The sequence below is a fragment of the Equus asinus genome, chromosome 11 (assembly GCF_041296235.1).
Source record: "Equus asinus isolate D_3611 breed Donkey chromosome 11, EquAss-T2T_v2, whole genome shotgun sequence".
NCBI classification, from domain to species: Eukaryota; Metazoa; Chordata; class Mammalia; order Perissodactyla; family Equidae; genus Equus; species Equus asinus.
The window spans coordinates 4105051-4132112 of NC_091800.1; the positions used below are offsets into that span (position 1 = coordinate 4105051).

At 37.0% G+C, this 27062-nt stretch overlaps 1 protein-coding gene across 5 annotated transcripts in view; it reads right to left on the bottom strand.

The window, feature by feature from the left end:
- XPO4 (exportin 4) overlaps positions 1 to 27062 on the bottom strand; it is a 126640-nt gene that overhangs the window by 84039 nt on the left and 15539 nt on the right. Inside the window, exons 1-5 of one of the 5 annotated variants that reach the window (XM_070520384.1) lie at positions 19222 to 19427; positions 13762 to 13867; positions 7800 to 7970; positions 7549 to 7690; positions 3598 to 3736 (exon numbers count right to left, since the gene is read on the bottom strand). In XM_070520384.1, coding sequence (XP_070376485.1) covers positions 3598 to 3736; positions 7549 to 7643 — 234 coding nt within the window. In that variant the 5' untranslated portion in view covers positions 7644 to 7690; positions 7800 to 7970; positions 13762 to 13867; positions 19222 to 19427. Of the gene's footprint in view, positions 1 to 3597; positions 3737 to 7548; positions 7691 to 7799; positions 7971 to 13761; positions 13868 to 19221; positions 19428 to 27062 lie in introns of those variants that run through there. The other 4 variants (XM_070520383.1, XM_070520385.1, XM_070520382.1 and 1 more) reach the window with 4 other exon arrangements.

Here is a 27062-nt window from a genome sequence, read left to right on the forward strand (position 1 = left end):
AGCATTCTAGAAGAGATGTGAGGGGAAAGTTAGTGACCTAACTTAATTCATGAGGTCAGCCGTTTCTTTCATCTACAGAAAACCATCAATTATCTCATTTCAAATAAAAATCACCTTTGTAAAGAAAGTTTCTAGCCAACATTATATCAATGTCCTGATTTCATCATTCTACTTTGTTATCAGTTCTAAATCTCTCTGCCACTGCTATCCATGTCCCTGAGACTAAGAAAACCTTAAGTAGGGGCCAGCCCCGTGGCACCATGGTTAAGTTCACATGTTCCGCTTCGGCAGCCCGGGGTTCACTGGTTCAGATCCCGAGTGCAGACCTACGCACCGCTTGTCAAGCCATGCTGTGGTGGCGTCAAACATAAAATAGAGAAAGATGGGCATGGATGTTAGCTCAGGGCCAGTTCTCCTCAGCAAAAAGAGGAGAATTGGTGGCAGATGTTAGCTCAGGGCTAATCTTCCTCAAAAAAAGTAAAAACAAAATCTTAAGTAAATTCTTAAGCCACTCCCACAAATTCTTAACAGTCTTGAGAGGAAGATAAAGAGAAAAGAAGATACAGTAAAACGTTTTACTGGTCTATAACCTTATTTTTTCAGACCTGCTGAATGAGCTGGTTTCAAGCTGCTGGGCAAGGCTAAACAGGGATGGCCACACGGTGGGCATTCAACTTGCAAAACAATTGTAGGAATTTTTCCTAAGTTTAATGTTTTCAGTGTACTCACCACAATAAACTCATCCAGCAATCTTGAAATTAAATTCTACCTCTCACTACTGACTTCCTACTACTATAGAAGTTTTTAATCCTGTTAGTAGAAATTCAACTTAAAAATAATCTTTGTTTTGGGAAAAAACATGAAGATATAAAATTTATCCACTATTCTCAAAGTGTATACACTGTGAATAGAGCAAAATCTTCTCTAATTAAACAGCCACTCTGTTCCAATCATTCTCAGAACATCAGTTATTTCTGTGGCTCAAAAAAATCCAATAGCCATGTTGCACTGGGACTACTTTTTGTGGTGGGTCAAATTCCCCAAGGGGAAAGGAGGTGGACAACACAACTCCTGAGTATGTGCTCATTCCTGAGAGGGGCAAGGGACTCTCGATCCTTTGCCTTCAGCATCCAGTTGCCAAGAAGCTACTTGTGGGGGATGAGGACAAGCCGGAGAAATTCTACCTTAACACTGAAATCCCAGCCAACGTGATCACCAAACTAACACGGAAAAAGGCATTAGTCATAAACATACAGATACCAGAGTTATTGGTTAAATTCCTAAAGTTTAAATCCTGGTCAAATGCAAAAAGCTGGACTCCTTTACTGCAGATTGTCAAATGAAACAATATGACTTTAAGCAGAATCTAAAATATGAAGAGTAACTTGATTCAGGGCAGTAGGGGCTAGGATAATAGTTCCAAGTAGAAGCCTCAGTTCCAGAGCTGTTTCTTACTAGTTCTGGCTAGTTACATCCACCACTTGCTCTTCCTCTGAAGATCAATGACCTTGGACTGCACGCAAGGCCATTAGCTAGGCAGCAAACGCTAACAAAAACCCATGCAAATAAGATTACCATGATACAACTAATGCAGGCAACTGGGAAGCATCAGCACCTCAAGAGCAAAGCCCTGCACAGAAACGGAGTCTACCCACAGGGACAGTCTGATTAATTAAAAGAGCAATATAAGCAAAAAGAAGCTTCATTTTTATCTAAAAATCATTTTTATCTAAAAAGTTTTAAATGGAATCTCACTTGAGGACTATTTTTAAAAGAGCCTCTCACTACATAAAACAAAGCCAAAATGACTTCTAAAACATAATTATTCAACCACACACATTTCTGAAGTTGTTAGTTTTATATAAACAATTAAATTGTACAACACTATGATGAAGTGAAAAGGATATAAAATTAGACTTTTGTATTGTCTCTAGAAGTACACTGTCTAATACAGTTGCCACTAACTACATGTGGCTATTTGAATTTAAATTAATTAAAAATAAAATGAGAAGTTCAATTCCTCAGTCACATCACCCATATTTCAAATGCTCAAAAGCCACATGTGGCTCGTGTAGTGACTACACATTGGAGAGTATAGATATAGAACATTCGCATCAACACAGAAAGTTCTATTGCACAATGTTACTCTTAAAGAAATCTGCCACAAAAATGGCATAGAACACAATATCCACACAATCAAAAATCAAAATAGAAATAGAAACGTTCTGTATCTTGACTGTAGTGGTGGTTCACTCATATACATAATGTCAAACAAAACTCACCGAAGTGTACATTTTCGATGGCTATAGTAATGTATGTAAATTATTCCTCAATAAAGTTGATAAGGAAAAAAAGAATAAACATCTGACCACCGATGAATTCCAAAGTAAAAAACAAAAAATACTCAGAGTGTGTATAGGAAGTTCCAAAGTCCTGATAACTTGATTCCATATTCCTTCAGCTGAGACCCTGGTACATCAGTCTGGGGTGTCCCAGCAAGAGTGGAGGGCAGATGGCTAGAGCAGGGAGGTAAGTGCACATCTGCCTACGGTCAGAGGTGAGGGAAGCAGAGATCCAAGACACTGTGGAAAGTATGGGACATTGTATGCAGCCCTCCTAAAGTGGACTACCACATCCTAACCTCAAACCAGCCAATAAAGTACACAAATTTTTTAAATTCCACCACTCACTGGGGGGCCACTGAAGATGTCAAGTAATTCGTACAGAGTTGTAAGGTGTACAGCCTCACAAAGATCTCTTTAAAATGATTAAAGAAACTGGGAAAGAGAAAAAACCACGCAAAATATTTAAAGATTTAATCGCCGAGAATCAGAAGAGCCAGGTATTACCAATCCCAATTCTGCACGAGTTAACTATCAGTCAGCTGATAAAAGTCAATAGTTCTAAGTTAGGATCATAGCTGGTCATTAACACCAACTCCACCTCCTCCTGCCTCTAACAGAGTGGCTACAAACAAGCAGTCACTCTAGGCACAACCAGCTCTCCAAAAGGAGACAGAAGACTGAAAGGGGAAGGAAAACAACAGCAACAGTCAGGCTCCCCTCCCTGGAGGAACTCAGTCAAGAACAACGGTTCTCAAATTTGTTCAGGCAACAGCAACACCTGGTAGTCACGACATGCCAAGACCTACTAGTATAACAACATTTAATAACTTTTATGTTAGATATTTTATTCAAGCATTTCTATTATCACTAGTAGTTGTCAAAAGATTACTAAAAATTAGGGAAAATGTTCAATATACGGGAAATGGTTAAGAATATTATGGTATATTAGCTTATAATATTTTACACCATTAAATATGATTAGGAACACTGACGATTATGAACATTATGATGATTACGAACACTATGGCAACATGAAAAACAGAATCAAATGAAAAAGCAAAGTACACTGTATCTATAGTATGTACACATATAAAAAAGGACTAAAAGAAAACATAAATCAAAATTGCTTGATTTCTTAGACTGTGCATTTTTTCTTTTATGTAGGTATCCATTACTGTTGCTATAATGGTACTTGTGTAGTACAAAATAAAAATTTTAAATATTTATAAACACAAAGAGTTAACACACTTACCACAGTGGGATTGCCACTACTTATCAACTGGCTGACTTCATGAAAAATGCTTTTGCAGTCAATTGATTTATCTAATGATCCTCGTTTTACAATTACTGCTACTGCTAACAGAATCTGTTCCCGAACATACTTTTGGAGGCTGTAAAACATAAAAACCATTGTGAAAACTTTTACATAAATCTAATATAAAAATACTCCAAAATTTCTCACTATGCCTGAAGCTACTAATAACACTGCTGACATCCGAGAGCAGTATAGCCTACTGGTTATGCACAGACTTCAAAGCCAAAAGACCTGGGTTCTAATCCGCGCTCCATTATTTTCTGGCCATGTAACCCTGGGCAACACAAGTAACACTCAGAGCCTCAGCTTTCTCATCTGGGAAATGGGGATAACAGTAACAGAGTTGTTACAAGGATTAAATGTTCTTAAAACCGTGCCTAGTGCATACTAAGCACTATAAAAGTGTCAGCTGCTTCAGGCAGCGTTCAATAGTCAGTCAGTTCACTAAGAGCCAGATTAAGATTCTACCAATTAAGAGAGAAATTCTGATCTAATATCCATATCCAACCAATAGTAAAATTCATTCCCTTTAATGTGAAAAGGTAACATGCTGGCTATCCAAGATACAACATTACAGAAACACATAAATTCTAAAAAAAACTTTTTAAATTTTCCTATCTAAGCAGCACCACTCCCAAGTGGAGGCATTCCACAAAGCCCATTAGACCACAATGGCATAGAGATTTAAGTGCCTTTTCACAACTGCCTCTTAAAGGTAAGGCTCAGAAAACATAACTCTGAACTTTATAATCTGGCCTCTAAAACGCCATAAGGATATGACAACCATGTGCCCTTGGGATAAAACCCAAATTCTTTAACATGGCTTATAAGCAGTGGGACCTATCCCAGCTCTCCTGGGACACTGCCAATTTACCTGTTGTCCAACATAATTATTAAACAGCGATTTCTTTTACTCTGAAAAGCGCCCCTGTTTGGACATAAATGATACGGTCACCCACTTCTAAGGCCCTTCATGGCCAGGTCCCTGCTCCCCTCTCTAATCTCACCCCTTCCATGTACACTCAAAAGTACAGACATACTGAACTTCTTTCAGTGCCCGGCACAATGCTCATACAGTTCCAGGCCTCTGAACTATGCCCTCTTCTAAGCCTGTGATGCCACTTTCTCCAGAAAGCATTCCCGGACAGCTCCTCTACACATGGCCGGTCACTGCTAAGGAGGGCTCCCTCCACACCTCACATAACATAAAGCATCTGTTACTATGGCTTTAACCTGATCTCCCAGACTGGCTGCCAGGCTGAGCACACTATTGTAGTCCCACAGTAAAGTACACTGCTTGCCACATAACAGGCATTTATCAGACATGTATACAAACGAACAAACATACCTCCCTGAATTAAGACTGAAGTGACAAACATTCCTTTGAAACACACACACATGAAGCATTCATTAAGAAAATAAATGCAGAGAGATCCTATTATGCACAAGAATATGAGTCGACCAAAGGGAATCTGTGCACTTTTGGGGGGATAACAGTTTCAAACACACTAACTACTACTAGGAAATACACACAAAGCTGAATACTACTACTAGAAATGTAAGTAAAGCTAGTTTTAAGTATCTCTATTGGCAAGAATTATAAATTACTAAGAAAATAAATAATAATAGCTAACATTGAGTGCCTATGATATGCAAGACTTTACATAAAATAACTTCACAAAAATTAATACATTCCATCCTCACAAAAATCTTTTGAGTAAGTACTCAACCACTATGCTAAACTGCCTCTTCAAAAAGTGTACCCTGCCTTTCACCTTATGCAAATTTTATCTCAATTAGGAGGAAAACAGAAAAAAGAAAGAATTCTGTGAACGCAATGGAAGCACACAACATTACTATTCTATACTCCATAACCCGTAGCATTCCACCTACGCAGTATACCAAAAAGTTTTAACTTGACTCTAATCTATACTGTAGGACACGCTACAAGATAAAAATGTCTGTCGTGAAAGACAAAAAAGGGGAGAATTACTCTAGATTAAAAGAGACTAAAGAGACATGACAAGTAAATACAATGTGTAATCTATGGTTAAATCCTGGATCAAAAAAATAACCTATAAAGGAGGAAAAGGATATAAATAACATTATTCAGACAACTTGGGAAATGAGAACATGGAATCAGAATTATATTAGATAATATAAATGCCAATCATAAATACCAAGGGGATTGAGATTATGCTCTTAGGAGAGACATGCTGAAGTACTTAAGGATGAAGTGTCATGATTTCTATGGCACACTTCAGCTGGTTCAGGGGAAAATACATGCATATATATATATATATATATATATGAGAAATCAAATACGACAAAATGTTAACTGAGCCTCTACTAGGGAAAGGATATGTGTGTGTTCACTGTACTATTCTTTCAACTTTGCTGAAAGTTTTTTACTTTTTTCAAAACAAGAGTTTGGGAGAAAATACATAAGTGAAATATTTCGATGTGGAACCCACAATCAACTCTAAAATAGCTTCTGAACTAAAAAAAATTATTCCAGGGTGAGATTATTTTGGACAATATAAGAGATCACACATGCACACAATCAAAATCTGTCACATATTTAAGTCTACCAAAGCTCTCCCGATTTTCAGTGGTCCCCATTTTGGGGGGTGGGGGGGGAAACTGTGATAAATGAGCAGCTCTAGGGCAAGCCAGTATCACACCCAAAAGGCCTCATCAAATACCAAATTGAAATTTAAATAAAGAAAACCAGCATGAAGGCGAAGAGAAAGGTGTGAGACTGGGCAGGTTTTCCTTATTCTGTTAAAACCGGAAAAAATAAGCCATACGCTCCCCGTATATGCAGTCATCTAGAGGACACACTATCCCTTAAACCTGTAATGCTAATAGGTTTAAGCAAACCATGGTTTATTCCTCTCGTGCATTTTTCTACATGTAAAGCAGTTAGCAATTAACTGAGTGCTAAAGTCACACCAGTAATTATTATTAAACATTATGAACTCAGAGACTGCTAAGTGAAGAGTCAGTAGGAACAAAGGTCTGACAGTATGCTCTAAATTATTTTTAAAGTGTTGTGCATGTTGATTGCCATTAATCAATATTCCTAATTACCAGCATTTCCGATTGCATAATAAACACTTTCTTCACTGAACTGGAAATGAACATCTACGCAAAAAGTACTGAATTGCAACAAGAGCACACATACAATGTACTTCTTCTTCTTCAAAGAAGACTTGGTGTTTGGGGGGCTTTAAATTGTAAATGAATTTCTCTCAAAACTTGTGTGGCTGATAATTTCCCTCATTTTTTAAAAAAAAAATCATACAAGCAATAAATGCACACAATCTCATAAAACGTTCAAACAATATACTGTGTATAATATAAAAAGAAAATTCATTCACTCCATGCCTCAAACCGAATCCCTTCTCCAAAGGAAACTGTCAAAGAATTTGGTGCTTTTTCTTTTGCAGCCTTTTTACTACACATTTCTATGTAATACCTGGTTTGTTAATAGTACCTGATTTCCCCCCACCCTGTCTCGGGATATTCACTTGTGTCTTATCATACTTACCTAGCACCAAAAGAAGAACAAGTATAAAGGATTTTTCACTGAGTCCAAGATCAACTTTTATTTATAACCCAAATCTTCAGAACTTAACAACAACAAAACTTAACATCCAGCACAATCTTTTCAAAGAAACAAAACCTAGTATTATAAGCTTAAATAAAAAGTATTAAGTACCAAAACAACCTACAATCGTGTGTATGAATCTTGAAAATATGACCCCACAGACCTTAACCATAAACATCTATCATTAAAAAATGAAGAAAAAACGCAAACAAAAAACGCTCAAAAAGGAGCAGCTCAGCAGAAGTATTTCAGCAGCCACTCCTCCAGGTACTTACTTAGGCCTCTGTAAGACATAGGTTAAAAGGAATGTTCTCAGGGACTCGATGCTACCTTTCTCCAAGAGAATCCACTCTCGGACAACTGCTTCCATTATGGCTGTGGCAGCTTGAAAGAGGACATAGTCCACTTTACTTGTTTCTGAGGAGAAAATTAGAAACTTTTTTAAACAGTAGCTCATCTTCCCTTGAACATTTTGCATTTATTAATTTTAAAACGGAACTTTTCAGACAAGGAATAAGATGGTTACCTGTTCTTTTTTTTATCCAGTGACCTTGCTCTAGCACCACAAAGAGGTTAGTTCCTCTCAGAAGACACCTCAGGCAGGTGGCAGCTAATCACCGATCACAATTTTCACAAACTTTCCTCACCTCTCTTCAACTGTTACTTCCAAAGCATGAAGAACTAAAAAATAACACAGCTTTAAAAAAATAAAAATAAAAATATAAAGCTATCAGAAAATTTCCTAAGAGATTCTCACCCTGTGCAAAATAGAACTTTGTATCTGCAAAATATCTTCATAAACTAGTCTTTGAACATTACTATTTGTGATGAGCCATGCTGTTAAAATATTTCAGTTTGTTAAGTAATTAAGCTTTCAGCAGTATGACTCATCTCCAATAGCAAGTTCAGAAATAAACACAATCACATCCAGGTTATTTTTCTCAAAATGTTAAAAAAATAAAAAAGAGTCACATTTACACAAGGTGAGAAGTTCTTGTAAATTTTCTGATTGCAATACTGATCAAACTGAGTAAAATCCCAAAGCTACACTTAGAAAGATCCAGCCTTAACTGGCAAGTTATAGTATCTGAACTAAAAACTGAATCAGGAGGGGGAAAGAATAGAAAATTAACATATCTAAGAAATACTTTATATTAATTTTCTATTTTTTCTTTTATTCACCAATACCACTACAATCAGTTTCCAAACAGCATTACCAAAAGGGAGAAACAGTCAAAACAAAGTCAAGAAAAAGCAGAAGTTTTCCAAAGCTCTAAAAATAACCATCATGCGAATCCATGAAAAGTCTGTGGTTAGACTCCAGATTATTTGCCAAGATCACTAGACATGAGTATCTGAAAGTTGTGAGAAATCAGCTCTAGGCATAGAATGGCACCTTCAAGAATTTATCAGAAGAGCATGAAGATATTGTCAAGCACATCATTTTCTTTCCTATTCAAGCTCAGGTCATTTAAAAATCTTACAAGTGATCTTCACACAATTAACTATAAAATTGTGTGAGAAAAAGGCATACCCTACATAAATTTCTTTCACACTAGATTACTACATAGGAATTTTGAACATACCAAAGCTAGTAAGAGGAACCAATTTGGACCTTTATTTTTTTAAAGTCTCATTATTCCATGCTATCTTAACATGAATTCTAATTAAGATGATAAGCAGAACTCACAAAAATTTAGAAATCTTAAAATATAATCAATAATTGAAGCGACAGCTTCCAAAAATGTAAACCTATTATAAAAAGATGTGCTCAAAGTTCTAGAAGAAAAAAAATAAGTGAATTTATTCAAAGAGGATTTGAAACAGAAACCAGCTATATCTACTCAGATCACTTGATGAGAAACATGATATGCTCCATAAAGGTAATTCAAATAATCTCTGATTATAAACCTCATCTTGAAAGAAAATGATGGTTGTGTGCCTATCTTCATTTTCTATTGCAATGGTAAAAATTTTAAGGACAAGAAACCTGAAATCCTTAACCATGGATTTTAACAAGGAAGCAAAATCTTAAGGACTCAACAGAATTTTAGAAACAGAACTCCAAAGATCATCTAGTTCAATTCCTGCATTTTACAGTCGAAGAAACTGATGCACCAAGAGATTAAGAGAGGAAATTCAAGATCACATGGCTGGCAAATGTTCCTTGAGCAATACTAATCCACCCCTAAATGCATATGCCAATGAAGATAAGACCAAACAAGCCCCTTCTGCTTTTCATGAGCAGTGAAACATGCGTTTTTCTAATTATTTGTGCTTACATCCTAGGCTTTTTTTCAGGGTGGGGGGAAGCGCCATAATTACAGAAGGTGAGTGACATTCAAAAGATTTCCAGGGGCCGGCTCCACGGCCGAGTGGTTAAGTTCGCGCGTTCTGCTGCGGCGGCCCAGGGTTCGGATCCTGGGCGCGGACATGGCACCCCTCGTCAGGCCACGTTGAGGCGGCATCCCACATCTCACAACTGGAAGGACCTGCAACTAAGATATACAACTGTGTACAGGGGCGCTTTGGGGAGATAAAGCAGGAAAAAAAAAAAAAAAGAAAGATTGGCAACAGTTGTTAGCCCAGGTGCCAATCCTTAAAAAAAAAAAAAAAAGGGAAGATTGGCAACAGTTGTTAGCCCAGGTGCCAATCTTTAAAAAAAAAAAAGATTTCCAGGTAACTCTTTTTCGTAGATACCTCTGCTGTACGGTATTAAATGAAAACCTCTAAATTACTACTCCCATAAGAACGGAGGAATCTGAAAAAAAAAGAAACCCAAATTCCAAATTTGAAAGATGGAATTTTCCTAACCTAATAAACTACACTTTCTCATAAAAACTGTTATTAGCCTTCATACACTGCACTTATATATAAATGTGCAAAAAATGCTAGGAGGAACTGTAGACGCCTACCAGCAGAAGATGAGTTATGACTTCACATGGACACAGGAGCCTTACTCTTGCCCTGTGCTGTAAAGATACTTGAAATTGCAAGGTCTTCATGAAAAACTTACAATTCATCTAGAATTTCTAATACTTTTAGGATGATCTTCCACTGACTGGGACACTGTCTACATGATAAATTATTTTAGGCTACTTTAGCGGGAAGCTTTCACTTCCTACCAAGGAAACTTTCTTTTATAATAATTACGTAAATAAAATTCATTTGTATCTTAGCCATCTGAATGAAACCAGACACAGAGCCCTGAAGACAAAATTAAAGTGAAGTAAATAATAAGAGAAGAGAAGCACTACATTCTGATCAAAAAATATTTTTTAAAGAAAAATAAAACCCTAGTAGTAGTCAAGCCCCAAAAGTTCAGCTACTACAATCACCTCCTTGGCCTTAAAGATTTCTGTCCAAAGCAGGCAATCTGAGTTCCAAAGGCTGACTAATGATGCCTAGGTACACCAATAAGTCTCAGGTCTCATTTTGTTTTGTTCCAGCTACTACTGAGATAAGAAATTAAAGAAATCCATTTCTCCCTGAGAGAAGGACAAAAGAATGCTAAAGTTAGCTCCAGAAATGTTGAACGAATCCCTGTTTGGGGATATTTCTTCATAAGAACAGAACTCAGGTTTTTTAAAGGAACATCTGACCCTACAAAACTAGTAAAATCCTAAGTGCCAAAGACTTCTGAGGTGAAGAAGTCTACAAGTGCTCTTCTGACAAAACGCACAAGCATGCAACATGCACACGCGCACATGTGCACACACAGAAAAGTGCAAAAAAATTAAAACTAGAATGAAAACAGAAGGATAAGAAGAGAAAGAAATGAGGAAAAATAAGAAACATAATAAAACTTAAGTTAGAAGTGGGAAGGAAGAATTTATGAGACCAGAAAAGGGAAGCATCAAAGAGAAAGTCTCCCCCTTATTAGAATATATTACCCAGACGTTCTATAAAAATGATATGTAATCCCTGAATAAGAACGTGAAAATTCTGAATTGCGATTGACTGCCACTTGTATGAGAAGTCTTCTTAGAGGAATTAACCCTTCTGTGCTGGTGGCAACCGAATAAGGAGTTAAAAGATTTTCTGTGAAGTTCAGGTGTAAACATTAATGTAACACAGGACTTTGCAGTACATTAATGATTATGCTTGTAATACACTCACTCGACCTTTTAAATAATTAATGTCTCAAAACCCAAAGTGATTTTAGAAGCACAGCTGGAACTACCAATACTATCCTTTAGAAATTTTTATCAGGAAAACAAAAGTATCCCAAAACAAGCTCAAATCATAACAAAGCAATAGCACTTCATAAAATATACAAACTCTAAAAAGGAAGAGTGGTATAAACAAATACACTCTAATAAAATACTTAGAACTTAGATCAACTGTTCCCCACTAGTACAGAATGACAACTGAATTACAGTAGAAAGTTAGATGAAACAAAGACGGAACCCTAATTCATGTAGGTAAGGCATACGCCACAAAAATCAGACTCAAATTATTTCAGGTTACTAGTTTAACACAACGGTTTTCTAAATCTATTAACACTGAGCAATTTCAAAGCAGTAAGGGTGAAGCAAGCGTCCCTTAAATTCTTAATACTAATGTTTAGTTTTGCTTCTTTTAATTTAACATTGAATTAAATATTCTCTACAGGCATAAATTTTCTTAGTGCCAGAAACCAATTCACCCAAGTATAAAATCTGACCATTCAAAAAAAAAAAAATTCAAAACTGCCTCATTTAGAATTTAAAAGGTGGTTATTAAAACTGTTCCTGGGGGCTGGCCCGGTGGTGCAGTGGTTAAATTTGCACGTTCCGCTTCAGCAACCTGGGGTTTGCCAGTTCGGATCCCCAGTGTGGACATGGCACCTCTTAGCAAGCCATGCTGTTACCACGTATACCACGTATAAAGTAGAGGAAGGTGGGCAGGGATGTTAGCTCAGGGCCAGTCTTCCTCAGCAAAAAGAGGAGGATTGGCAGCAGATGTTAGCTCAGGGCTAATCGTCCTCAAAAAAAAAAAAAACCAAAAAAAAAAAAACCTGTTCCTGAATGAGACAGTCACCTTCACGACCACTGCTAGCTCCCTGCAAACAGAATAGACCATTTTTTAAGCTTATCATACTTTTAAAAAGCTATTTGATAGGGCCAGCCCCATGGCATAGTGGTTAAGTTCAGCATGTTCCAATTTGGCAGCCTGGGTTGGCAGGTTGGGATCCCAGGTGTGGACCTACACTGCTCATCAGCCACACTGTGGCAGTGACCCACATATAAAGTAGAGGAAGATGGCACAGATGTTAGCTCAGGGCTAATCTTCCTCAAGTAAAATTTTTAAAAAGCTATTTGGAATCAGGCAATGGGGGTCATGACATTTACCTTACTGTTCACAAAGTGCTTCTATATGTTACTACACTTGCATCTCACAACTTAAGATAGCCAAGTCCATTAAGGAAAATGGCATCATTATTTCCATTTCACAGATGACAAAAGGCTCAGAGAGGTTAAGTGACTTCCTCAAGGGGCATCATGCATCAGGCACCACTGGCGACCGGATCTCCTAGTTCCTACATCAGTGCTCTTTCTACTCCAGTCTGACAACTCTCATCTCTAAGTCCTTACATATAAAGCATTTTTAACATGTAACTTTAATTTGCAGGTGGTTTTGATCTAGAAACCAGAGTACCAGTGGCTAACATAAGTCTTACTAAAAGCACAAGAATAAAAGGTCAGGTATTTTAATTCCTAATACTCAACTAACCAATTCTGTGGTCATGGATAACTCAGGCTTTCAGAGTCTTAAATATGGATTACAAAAAATGGCTCCAATTAAGAGAAACAGCCAACAATAATCAGATTATAAAACAACAATGACCAATGAAAATTTTCTATTATTGAAAAATATCGAAGAAACAGAAGACTCTCTCTCTATGCATATATATGTCTCAGAAAATGTCATCTTTGGACAAGAGTTACAACTTCTGTGATTATTTTTAAAGCAAAGAGATCATTTCTGTCCATGTGTCAGATATAAGGTACTCATTACACATTTTTTATAAGAGTAAACATCAAGATATACAGTGATAACCTACACAGAACTGATAATATTTGCTAAGTAAGCTGAGTACAAACTATATGGCAAAAAAACCTAAAAGAAAGAAATTGTGGAAATCTCCAAAAATATTCTTAATTTTAAAACACTGAGATAAGACATATTGTACATTTCCTATAATAAATTAAATCACACTTGAAAACAACTGAAAAATATTAGATTTTTTTTCCCTCACCACTACCAGCTTTCATATTATGGTCAATAATAGAATAAATTATTGAACACTCTATTTAGGGGGAAAACATCCAAAGTGAAAACAAAGTTTTTTGTCCAGCTTTACGGAATATCTTTAAAGACACTTCAGCAGAATGATTATTAATGGAAAATTATAACTGTACGAACCTGCTTATTTTAAAATCAATTTAAAATATTAGAAAAACTAGATTTGACTATGCAAAAATACTTTTAAAGTGACTACTTACCCAAAATATGCTTGCAAACTGCAAATGGTGATTTTGATTTCCTAAATGATAAGAATATGTGCTCTGCATGCTGGCGTTGTTCATTATTGACCATGGAAGGTGGTGCCTTGAGAGTTAAAAAACAAAAACAGAGTACACTGGTTTAATAAGAAAGCTTGAACAATAGCAATCTTTTACCCACAACAAGAGAAAATACTTGCACTTCTGGGGGTAGGGCATAGGCAATGGGAAGACAAATTTTTGTGTAAATTTTTTTAGGAACTATAGCATAAAACTTTATAATAAATATTTATAATATAGTTTCAAGAAAAAAGAAGAAATTCTGGCAAGGTTTGGGTCAGAATACTTTAAAGTTGTCTACATTTTAGAAAGATTGATACTTATCTAATATTTTTTGTTTTTTGGGTTTTTTTTAAAGATTGGCACCTGAGCTCACATCTGTTGCTAATCTTCTTTTTTTTCCCCTTCTTCTCCCCAAAGCCCCCCCAGTACATAGTTGTATATTTTAGTTGTAGGTCCTTCTGGTTATGCTATGTGGGACGACATCTCAACATGGCTTGATGAGCAGTGCTAGGTCCGCGCCCCAGGATCTGAACTGGCGCAACTCTGGACCATGGAAGCAGAGTGTGCAAACTTAATCACTCAGCCATGGGGCCAGCCCCTGTATTTTTTTTAACATAGCTAACTTATTGCCTTTTATTCCAACATATACCACTCTACTAACTTGACCAAATTCACATAATTTCTAAATTCTTCAGCACTGGTCAAACAGTCTAAAGTTACTAAAAACTGGTTTCTAAAGAAGTAGTCAGATAATTCTACCTCAAGTTTTCTAAAATCATCATTAAACCAGAAAAATTAGAGAACAGTAAAGTTTGAAATTTATGGAACTCCTATCTGAATAATAAACTAATCAGCCAGAAAAGCCAGACTTTTATCTTAACAAAAACAGCTTCTAAAGTCTATCCATGTTTTTAAATTCCATTTTGTTCTAACAATCTTTCATCTAAAGATAATACTCTTCTGAACCAGACCCACCTAAAACATACATTCCCAACATATGGTTTGGTTACATGTGACCTACTGAGACCTATCTTAAGAGAAGGGAAAGAGACTGCTTATGTAGCCAAGCAATCAAAATACAGAATTCTCAATTTGGGAGGAGAGAGTAAGGGTAGATAACAGAACAATAAGCCTTTGTTACTGTAATCAATATAAAGTAGAGAAATCATAAATTCAACTATATTCAAAGAATCTGGAAGATGAAAGATTTTGAAACCAAGTATATTAGATCAATATTCTTTACAAACTACATCAATTATACAACATTACTAACTCTAATTTCAGTTAAAACAGTTAAAAAATATGAACATCCAAGAGAAATGAACTAACTTTGACACTCCGGCCTAAAGAAATTCTTACAATGAGCACTGAAGCCAGCTCAGACTACTATTCCTAATGATATAGCACCCTCTACAGCTCTCTAGATAAAAAGGAAAACACTTCCATTAAAGAATTGTGTTAAATTCTTTAACACATTTTTAAAAATGGATTTATTAATAAAATACTGTGAACAGCTAACTATGCTAAATATAAATATTTTTGTCCTTTCATTTGCAAATTCTTCAATCCCACCACTTCATGCCCTAATTCAACAAGTTGAGTTTGTGTTTTTACAAGATACTTCACCACTAATACCTGCTGACTACAACCTGAGTACACAGCATATTAGTAAACACCACTACCACATCCTATACTGCGATGAAGACAAATCGACTATGGATTACCCAGAGAATTTCTGAATCATACACTCTTTCTCCAGGAATCACACATTCTTGAAAAGCACTACACGTGCATAATTTTGCAAATTAACAAGCTAGTTATTCTACAAACCAAAACAGTTCCTAAAGCTGATGATCTTTGGATACCCTGATACCCGCACACTTAATAAAATCTAGATCAAAATATAATTTTAATATAACAAAAAACGATATTCCATTTAAAATATCAGATTTCATAAATAATAAATTATAATCTAAAAATTAGTTTATATTAATCACCTGGTTGAACATTATCATACAAACAATAAAATCATTAAGTCAATACATTAAATAGCAATATGGTATTCACTTTAGTTTCCCAAAACCAAAACTTTAAATTCTTTCTTCTTGAAAATGACTGGGCAATGGTTTCCCAATAGCAAATTATCTGCATCAGAAAGACCTCAGGAACTTTTTTGTAAAAAAACAGACTTCCAGCGCTGAAAGATTCAACAAGCTGGGAGTCAAAAACCAAAAATACGTATTTTTCCCTTAAAGTTCTCCAAGTAGCAATGACCTATAAAACCTTTACGTGTCAAACTCCTTCCTCTTCAGAAATCAGAACTCAGCTTTCAAAACCCTGCTTTAGCGCCCCCTTCATCAGCCTTTCCTGACCCTCCTCCTGTGGGCCTGAGCACAAATGGGGTCTCTATCCCACCTCACACGACGCACCACTTACCCAGCTTATCACAATGTAGTGTAAGGATTTATTTGCTCCTCTTTCCTTTTCTCTATTAGTTTGTTGTTGTTGTTGTTGTTGTTTGAGGAAGATTAGCCGTGAGCTAATAACATCTGCCGCCAATCCTCTTCTTTTTGCTGAGGAAGACTGGCCCTGAGCTAACATGCGTGCCCATCTTCCTCTACTTTATATGTGGGACACCTACCACAGCATGGTGTGCCAAGCAGTGCCATGTCTACACCCGGGATCCAAACCGGCAAACCCCTGGCCGCCGAAGCGGAACATGCGATCTTAACTGCTGCACCACCGGGCTTGCCCCTCTCTATTAGTTTTTGACACCAGGGGCTTTATTTTACTCATCTCTAAATTCCTAGGGCTTAGCACATATAAAAGAGAGAAGCAATAATAATAATATCAACAACTAACAGTTACTGAGTAACTCAGCATTGCAAGACATTATTTTCCATAGATAGATAGACAGATACAATCTCATTAATTCTAACAACCACCCTACGAGGTAGGTCTTATTATCCCCATTTTACAGATGAGGAAACTGAGGAATGGAGTTATGATCAAGGTCAAGTAGGAAGCAGATGTGGAAACTGACCCTGGGGCCCTAACTCTTTAACAGAAACTACCCTTAGGTGGCTCCACATTATGTAAAACTCATCATGCTTAACGCTCAGGGGGGTAGAAAGGAAGCAAATCTCCCCTTAAAAGTCTTCCCCTAGGGGCCAGGCCAGTGGCACAGTGGTTGGGTTCACACATTGCACTTCGGTGACCCGGGGTTTGCCAGTTGAGATCCTGGGTGCGAACCTACACATCGCTTGTCAAGCCATGCTGTGGTGGGCATCCCACATAAAAAGTAGAGGAAGATGGGCACGGATGTTAGCTCAGGGCCAATTTTCCTCAAAAAAAGAAGCACTTCCTCTAGACCCAGTACAGACATTAGTGTTTTATATAACCTGTGAAGTTTCAGTAAAGAAATAATAAAGAAGTCTTTTTGTATTGCCTGTTTATATTCTCTCATTGTCACTAATAATGAAAGCTTTAAAAGAGCTCACACTGCATAGAAGAATCAAATGAATCAGAGGAGCCAGAAGCAACAGGAGGTGGTAGGAGAGAACAGTGACGGTGAGAAAGGAACGAGCAGGAGACCAATTCCAGGTACTTCAGGAAAATAAAGGCAAGGATAGGGCAAGCTTGAAAGATGTTTTAAGCAGTCATACAAGCAGAAGACATGAGGCTCACAAATTCCTAACTCAGTATAGTGGTGTTTCTGGCCCCACCATTCACCACGCCACTGGCCTAACCCAGCCACCTTCAATTTACAAACATTCTCCAAGAAACAGCATTAGTGGCTCAGAGCCCAGAGAATCTAAAGTGGGAACTCTGGAGATTATTTACTGATGAATGGATTAAATGACATATTTAATGAGTTTTTAGTAGAGAGAGAGAGAGAGTGTGTGTGTGTGAGTATGAGTGTGTGTGTGTGTGTGTGTGTGTGTGTGTGAGAGAGAGAGAGAGATCAAGAGAACCAAAGTTCCTAAATAATTTCTATTCAAAAGTACTTACTGAGGGCTGACTATATGCCAAGCACCATGCCAGAAGCAAGGGACACAAAAGTGAGGAAAACAGTCCCTGCCCTTACAGAGTTCTGAATATATTAGAAAAAACAGTAATCAAATAGTCACACAAATAATTTTAACAGTCTATAATTTCTGCCTCTATTAACTGCATTCTGGCTTCTTCCCCCTTCATGCTACTAAACTTGTCCTCAAAAAGTCAGGAATCTGGGGCCAGCCCCACGGCTGAGTGGTTAAAGTTCTGCATGCTCCACTCTGGTGGCCCAGGTTCACAGGTCCGGATCCCAGGTGCAGACCTGCTCCACTCATCAGCCATGCTGTGGAGGCATCCCACATACAAAGTAGAGGAAGACTGGTATAGGTGTTAGCTCAGGACTTAAAAAAAAAAAGTCAGGAATCTCAATTGTCAAATCTTATGGAACCTTTAGATTCCTTCTCTCCCTAGGCAGCTATAATGATAACTTTTATTGCTGTTGTTAACAACAACAATAGCACCATTTATTTGCCATGCAGAGTGCTAAATACTTTACATTACATTCTCTCATTTAATCCTAGCAAAATCCCTGCAGTAGGAATTATTTCCTCTCTTTTACATACAGAGAAACCGAGATTCAGAGATTGTCACATGCCCAAGATCACAAAGTTAACAAGTATCACAACCAGAATTTGGCCTTAAGTCTGTGAGACATCAAAGCCCATGATTTGAAATTCTTTTAAGTATTATTGTTGAGGATACATAGTTGGGTAAACTACTCTCTCTCAGATAGTTACTAGAGAAATCTGAATACTAATATTTTTGGCTTACTATAAATATCATTATTTATAAGACCATGAAAAAACAAAAGTAAGGATATCAGAGTCAGATTGAAAAATCACGCACGACTTGTAGACAGGAAATAAGCTACAAAAATAGAAAAGAAAACTTGTTTTGAAGTCATGCCATAGAGCTCATATTAAGGATTTTCTTAGCTCTAATTCCTCACTCATCTTTTAGAGCATGGTTTAGTGTTCAACTTAAAAAATCAGAGATGTAGCACCCAAAAACCATGTATACAGTAGTCTTTGATTCATTCACTGAAGAGTTTAGATAAGACTTTGCTCAAGTTTCAGTTTTCCCTCTTTAATCATTCCTTAGACCTTTGGAACTTACCACTGCTCCTATCTAAATTTAAATCCATAACACAAAATGATACTTTGTTACTTTAAATTTATCATACTAATATTTCATAATATTCCATGAAGAGTAAATTCCAGACCCTGGATCTTTCCAGCTTAACAAATTTGAGAGATATTGCCCTTGTAATTTATCTCGTGATTCCCTAGCATATATCCCAAAGCTGTCCTTTCAAGTTTGTTTTCCTCCGAAACCTCTTACCTCATTTTGACATCCATCACTCCTTTCTCTCAGGAAATGACCTTATTTTTACTTTCTAAAAGTAAAAGCCTTCCTGTATGATGAGCTCCTTTATGTGTCTTCCTTTTCAAAATCTCTCTTCATCCCAGTGTTCTCTTCCTATCACCTTCCCCAATTTCTCACAAAATATTCCCTCCCTATAACTTTCTCTTCGATCTGAGTCCTCCTCCCCTCCCTTCCCCCCACTTCCCTTGCCCTCAACTGAGCACCCCTCCCTCTCCTACACATACCTCATTTCCTTCCTCATCTCTTCTCACTCTCTATCTTATCTTAAAGTTACCCTTAGCAGTGGCTCCCTTCTTTCTGCTTACAAACAGGTCTATCCTATCTTAAAAATCCCTTTAAACATTCTTTCAGTTGCTTTAATTAAAAGAACAGGAGTTCAAATCAGAAAGACTTCGTTTCTAATCCCATCTCTGCAGTATAGTTGGGAAACCTTGGGCAAGGATACATCTCTGCACGTCAGGGTCCCCATCTAATGATGCTAATGAAAGCATGTCATAATTCATAAGAGAACTGCAGTTAAAAATGTATATACATAGGTCTCCCAAAATTAACCTACAATAATTAATACAATTCCAATTTTAATCTCAATAAGGTTCATCTCAGAAGAAGACAAGGTGATCCTAACATATGTAAGAGAAAGGCCAAAAAGAGTCAAATTAATTTGGAAAAAGGGACTTTGAGGGCATTATACTAAGTGAAATGAGTCAGACAGTGAAAAACAAATACTATGTGATCTCTCTTATATGTGGAAGCTAAAAACAAAAACGAGTTCCTCAGATACAAAGAACAGATGGGGGGGGGGAGGTGGTGACAAGCAAAGGTACAAAGGTCCAGTTATAAAATAAATAAGTCATGGGATGTAATGTACAGCATGGTAACTATGGTTAAAATGCTGTATTGCATATTTGAAAATTGCTGAGAGAGTAAATCTTGAAAAGTTCGATCACAAGAAAAATTTTAACTATATATGGTGACAGATAACTAGACTTGTGATTATTTCACAATATATACAAATACAGAATCATGATGTTGTAAATCTGAAACCAATATAATGTTATATGTCAATTATATCTTAATAAATAAGTAAATTACACTTTAAGGTTAAAAAAAAACAAGGGCAGGCCCAGTCACATAGTAGTTAAGTTGGCACACTCCGCTTCAGCAGCCTGGGGTTCACAGGTTTGGATCCTGGGTGCGGACCTACACACCGCTCATCAAGCCATGGTATGGCAGCATCCCACATAGATAGAGGGAGACTGGCACAGATCTTACCTCAGGGCTAACCTTTCTCAAGCAACAAAAGAGGAAGAGTGGCAACAGATGTTAGCTCAGGGCGACACACACACACACACAAAAAGATTTAAAAGTGAAAAGCAAAACTTTAAAAAACTATTAACAAAACATTAAGAAGAAAATATAGCAGAATATGTCAGAGTAGCATTTTTTAAACAATAAAGGCACAAATCCTTTTTTAAAATTAATAAATTCAAGTATATTAAAATTATAACCTTCTAAACTTAGCCATAAATGATAGACTAGTTACAGATTAGAAGCGAAAAACTGCATTGCATATAATTAACAAAGGATTAATATTCAGAACATAAAAACTCCCACAAAAGAGTAAGAAAAAGACAACTTATAGCAGAAACTGACAGCTACCTCCTCAATCTTCACCTTCCACTCCTTCCTTAGTAATAGAACACAAACGCGATGTACCCAGCCAAATGGCATCTCCCAGCCCCCGCTTCTAGCCAAAAGCAGCCAAGGGATTCAGTTCTGGCCAATAAGAAACAAAGTTTGGGGTGGGGTTTCCTGAAGGGAGCCGATTCCGCTGGAAACCCATTTTTCTTATGTCCTTGGATCTTCTCTCCTGCTCCCTGGAAAAGGATATGATGGCAATAGTTCTACTGATCCTCTTGGACCATAAGAAGACTTAGAAAACGGAAGACACCAGCTAAGAAGAGCAAACAAAGCAGCAGCACCAGCAGCACAAGTCCCTGAACGATACTCTGGAGCCACTAGGCCACCTTTAGATTGCATAACTCCATACTTTATGTGAGAGAAAATAAACCTTTCTCTTTTTAAAGACACTGTTTTAGAGTTTTCTGTTATATGCTGCCAAATCCAATCCAAAAGAATACACAATGCAACAGAAAAATGGCCAATGAACAGCAGGCCAGATAATTCAGAGTAGAAAGCAAAAAATGGCTAACAAACATGAATGAAAGAAGTAAATGGCAGGACAGGCACAATACGTTATTTATGTGAAAGTTTTAAAACTCAGTAAGTATATATAGTGTATTAGTTACCTCTGTGGGCATAGTGTAAAACCATGGAAAGGAAGGATAAACAACTTTAAAATTGTGGTGATCTCTGTGGAGGAAGAAGCAGAGGCTGGAGAATGGGATCTCAAAGAGACCCAAAGCGGCTTCAATTATATCTGCCATGTATAATTTTTTTTAAAGATAAGTAAACTGGCCATATTAACATTTGCTAACCTAGGAGGTGGACACATGGGTATGATTATATGGTTCTAGGTACTTTTCCATTTATTTGAAACACTGCATTTTTTCAAATGAGTAAGCCTTCCATTCCTGATGGTACTGCTGACTAGATACTTTGAAAAACTCTTCTGCTAAAACCAAATAAAAACAGATAAAATATTTTAAATTTTCTAAAATGTATTGTTAAGCTTACAAGAAATTAAAGGCATCCTCAGAAGCTAAAAAGGAAGCAAAAGCAGCGATGCAAAGATGAAAGCAAGCACTCACGTATTTACCCTAGAGACACACGCAACCCCGAGGGACCTCGAGTCTCCATTCTGACAGCTACCCAAGGTATAACAGACAACAGATACAGCAGGGGCCCACCTAAGGTAGGGATCTCACAGGACATTCCCCACATAAAGCTGGGATCCTCAGTATAATGGTAAACCACTGTAAAAAAAAAAAAAAAAAAGAAAGAAAGAAAGAAAGAAAAAGGAAGAAGGAGGGAGGGAGGGAGAAACTTTCCAGTTTGGATGTTAACAACAGATGAAAGAGGGAAAAATTACTTCAGACAACTGATAACCATGAGTAGGCCTTTAAATAGGGTTCTCACACCATTTCAACAGGACCCATGTGGTCCAGAAAACTTTCAGCCAATAAACTCAAAATAGTCCTATGTTAGTCGTGCACCTAGGCATTTGGAGTAATACACCCTAATCTAGGCTTCAGAGTTTTCCAGAAACATTCCCAAGAGCTAATATTCAAAACTTTCTAAAGACATGAGGAAACAAGCCACCATAAGTTTCAGAACAATAAATCAAAGAATCAGAACAACAAAACTCAATGATAGTGGAAATGTCAGAAACATCTGTTTTAAAAAGATTCGCACAACTCAACAATAAAAAAACAAAGAGAACTCAATTAAAAAATAGGCAAAGTACTTGAACACACATTTTTTTCAAAGAAGATATACAAGTAGCCAATGAGGCACATGAAAAGATGCTCAACATCACTAATCATTAGGGAAATGCAAATCAAAACCACAATGAGGTGGGGACCAGCCTCGGGGCCTAGTGGTTAAATTTGGGCGTGCTGCATTTCAGGGGCCCAGGTTCACAGGTTTGGATCGTGGGCACAGACCTACACCACTTGTCCGTGGCCATGCTGTGGTGGCATCCCATATACAAAATAGAGGAAGATTGGCACAGATGTTAGTTCAGGGCGAATCTTCCTCAAGCAAAAAGAGGAAGATTATGAGCTCAGGGCCAATCTTCCTCAGCAAAAACAAAAACAAAAACAAACTACAATGTTATATAAGAATGGCTAACATCAATAAAACAGGTAACAAGTGTTGGGAAGGATGTGGAGAAACTGGAACCCCTGTCCACTGCTGGTGGGAATGTAAAACAGTGCAAAAAACTGCAGCCACTTGGAAAACGGTATGGTAGTTCTTCAAAAAATTAAACACAGAATTACCATACAAGACAGAATTTCACCTCTAGGTATATACTAAAAAGAATTAAAGGCAGTACTCAAATAGCTTATACACCAATGTTCATAACCATACTATTTACAATAGCCAGAAGGTGGAAACAACCAAGTGTCCATTGATGGATGAATGGATAAACAAAATGTAATATATAAATACAATATAACATATTTAGCCTTAAAAAGGAATGAAATTTTGATACATGCTACAACATGGATGAATGTTGAAAACATCACACTAAGTGAAATAAGCCAGACGTGAAAAGCCAAATACTGCATGATTCCGCTTACAGGGTACCTAAAAGAGTTAAATTCACAGACAAAGTAGAAGAGTGGTTACCAGGGGCTAGGGGACAGCAGAATGGGAAGTTATTGTTTAGTGAGTAACGAGTTTCAGTTTGGGATAATGGAAAAATTCTGGAGATAGTGGTGATGGTTGCACAACAATGTGAAACTACTGAAAACAGTGAAATTTATGTTGTATTTTACCACAATTTAAAAAAAATATATATATATAAGGAGCAAGATAACACAACAGAACTTTTAGGGGCAATATAATAGGAGAAATTTAAATATCAATAGACATATATGTTGTTTGGATGGTAGTTACATGGTTACATATAACTGTCCGAACTCATAAAACTGGACACCCAAGATTGTACATTTTATTGTATGTTAACATGCCTCAATAAAAATGTTAAAAACTCAATGGACAGATTAAAAGGTAGATTAGACACAGTGAGAAGAAAATTGAAGATAGATGCAAAAAAGTATTGAAAATGCAGAAAGGCACAGAAGTTAAAGAGCCTTGGAGGACAAAGTAATGGTCAATTCTCTGTCCTACTCAGAGCCCCAGGAGGCTAACTGGCAGAGACCATATCACGCTGGCTTCCTCACTCTCTTCCCTCAGCCCCAGGGGCTCCTTTTCTCCATCAAAAGCTACAGCTCCTATGAGGCTTCTCTCCTCTGCCGTGAAGGGTCTCAAATTCTCCCCTCACCCTCCCTGCTCTTGCAGGCCCGGGAATGGCTTCACTGTGCCTTGTGGTTCCATTACACCCAACCCCTCCCCAACCCTCTGTCAAGAGTCCCCTCTTTAACTCTCTTCAATTACCCCTTTGAGCCCTCTGCCAGGATCCTGACTGACACAGCATGGAATGAGGATGGGAAAGATAAAGATTCAAAACAATAATGGCAGAAAGTATTCCAAAATCGATGAGAAACACTAAGCTCCAAATCTGAAAGCCCAATTAACCCCAACCAGAACAAAAAGGGAAAAAAATCGTATTACTGATGTCACACTGAAACCAAAGAATCCAAAAACCAGAGAAGATCTTAAAAGCAGCCAAAGAAAAAAGATACAGATTACCTTCAAAGAACTAACAGACTGACAATGACTTCCTAGAGCAATGAGAAGTCAAACGAGAGAAAACAGAGCAACATTTTCAGACTCCTGAGAGGAAACAACTTTTAACTCCCCACCCCACCCCGACCCGACCAAGGAAGATTAGCCCTAAGCTAACATCCGCTACCAATTCTCCTTTTTGCTGAGGAAGACTGGCCCTGAGTTAACATCCGTGCCCATCTTCCTCTATTTTTTATATGTGGGATGCTGCCACAGTCCACGCCACCGATCTGAACCAGTGAACTCCAGACCCCCCCAGAAGACAGGCACGCGACTTTAACCGCTGCACCACCAGGTAGGCTCCAAGGAAACAAGTTCTAACTTAGAAATGTATATCCAGGGAAACAATCTTCCAGGGATTAAAATGTAATTGAAGACATGTTCATGCAGATAAAAACCAGGAGAGTTTATTACCAAAACACTCTTTCTTTAAGGAAATTCTAAAGGATATACATACTTCAAGACAGTTAGTGATCCCAGATGGAAAGTCTTGAATGCAAAGGACTATGAGTAAAGAAATTAACTACGTGAATACGCCTAAACAAATACTGATTGTATTTAAAAAATAATTTGTGAAATTTAAAAAAGACGATTAAAATTTTGGATGATGATAGCACGTAAATCAAGAGAGTTTTTAAATTCTTCTACTATTCTAGCTGAGACAGAATATACAGATTAACTTTTGACTAAATTGAGTATGCATGTTAAAATGTCTACCACGGTCAATAAAAGAATCAAAATAAAAAATAAAGAACATATATTACGACATTCAAACTATGGAATGAAAAACAAAACATCATCAAACCCTTGGGCTGGCCCAGGGGCATAGTGGTTAAGTTCACATGCTCCACATAGGCAGCCTGGGGTTCGTGGGTTTGGATCGCGGGCACAGACTTACACATCACTCACCAGGTCACACTGTGGCAGCATCCCACATACAAAAAATAGAGGAAGACTGGCACAGATGCTAGCTCAGTGACAATCTTCCTCAAGCAAAAGAGGAAAATTGGCAACAGATGTCAGCTTAGTGCCAATCTCCCTCACAAAAACAACAATAACAAAAAGATTATCAAACCCCAAAAGAACGCAAAAGGAAGCACACATACACATATACACAAAATAAGATAATATAAATAAATCATGATTTACCAGTAATCACAAATAAATGCAAATAAACTAAACACTCTAGATAAAAAACTAAGATTGTCAGTCTGGATGAAAAAAAAAAACCCAACTTCATGCATACAAAAACAAGAGCATGGAAAGGGAGAAAGAAAAAGGATGGAAAAAGTCATGCTAAGCAAATTTTGATCAAAAGCAAGTTAATGAAACTGATGTAGCTATGACAACATCAGAAAAAAGGAGAATAAGGCAAAATGCTACTAAAGAGAAGTGGTTCATCTACTAATCATAAAAGGGTCAATTAAAATGGGATGTAAATAATACATAGCCTCAAATATATGTAGAGAAAAAAATGACAAGACTACTAACAAATCCACTAACACATCTCTCTAGGTAACTGCTAGTTTCTGGAGACAAAAAGATTTAACAAGTTTACCTCAATAGACATATATAGGTTGCACCTTTAACTGGATATCACACCTTCTTCGCAAACACACACTGAACAAAAACTGACAACATATTAGGCCATCCACAGGGCATGTCCAAACAAACTTTAAATAACTGGTATATACATGATACATTCTCTGACCACACAGCAATTAAGGTAGAACCCGATGTAACAAAAATAAAAACTAGAAAGATTCAAGGATGAAAGGAGAAATCATAATGGAAAACATTCAGAATTGACCAGAAATACTTCACATCATAAAAACCTATAGTAATCAAATAGAGTACTAGCGGAAAATGGGTAGTCTTAAATGCTTACATTAAAAATTAAGAATATTAAAACAAATGAGCTAAACATCCAACCCAAGAACTTAGAAAAAAATTGAACTCAGAAAAATAGCAGAACCCACCCAAAGAAAATAGAACGAAGGAAAAAATAAACAGCAGAAAATGATGAAACAGAAATTACATACATAAACAACAGAGATAAACAAAAAAGCCAGAAGTTGCTTCTTTGGAATGACTAATAAAACTGATAAAACTGTACCAAGATTAATCACAGAAGGGAGGTAAAGGCAAGAAAAACACAAATTATGAATGAGCAAGATTAAAAGAGATTGTAACTACAGATGGCTCAGATAACAGATATTAAAATAACTTTATGGTGACAAATATAAAAATGTATGTGATATGGACAAATCCCTAGAAAAATATTTCAAAACTGACTTAAGAAGAAATAGCTAAGCTAAAGAGTCCTGCATCTATTAAATGAAATGAAGCAGTTTAAATTATAGTAGTCCCCCCTTATCTTCGGGGGATACATTCCAAGACCCTTAGCGGATGCCTGAAAC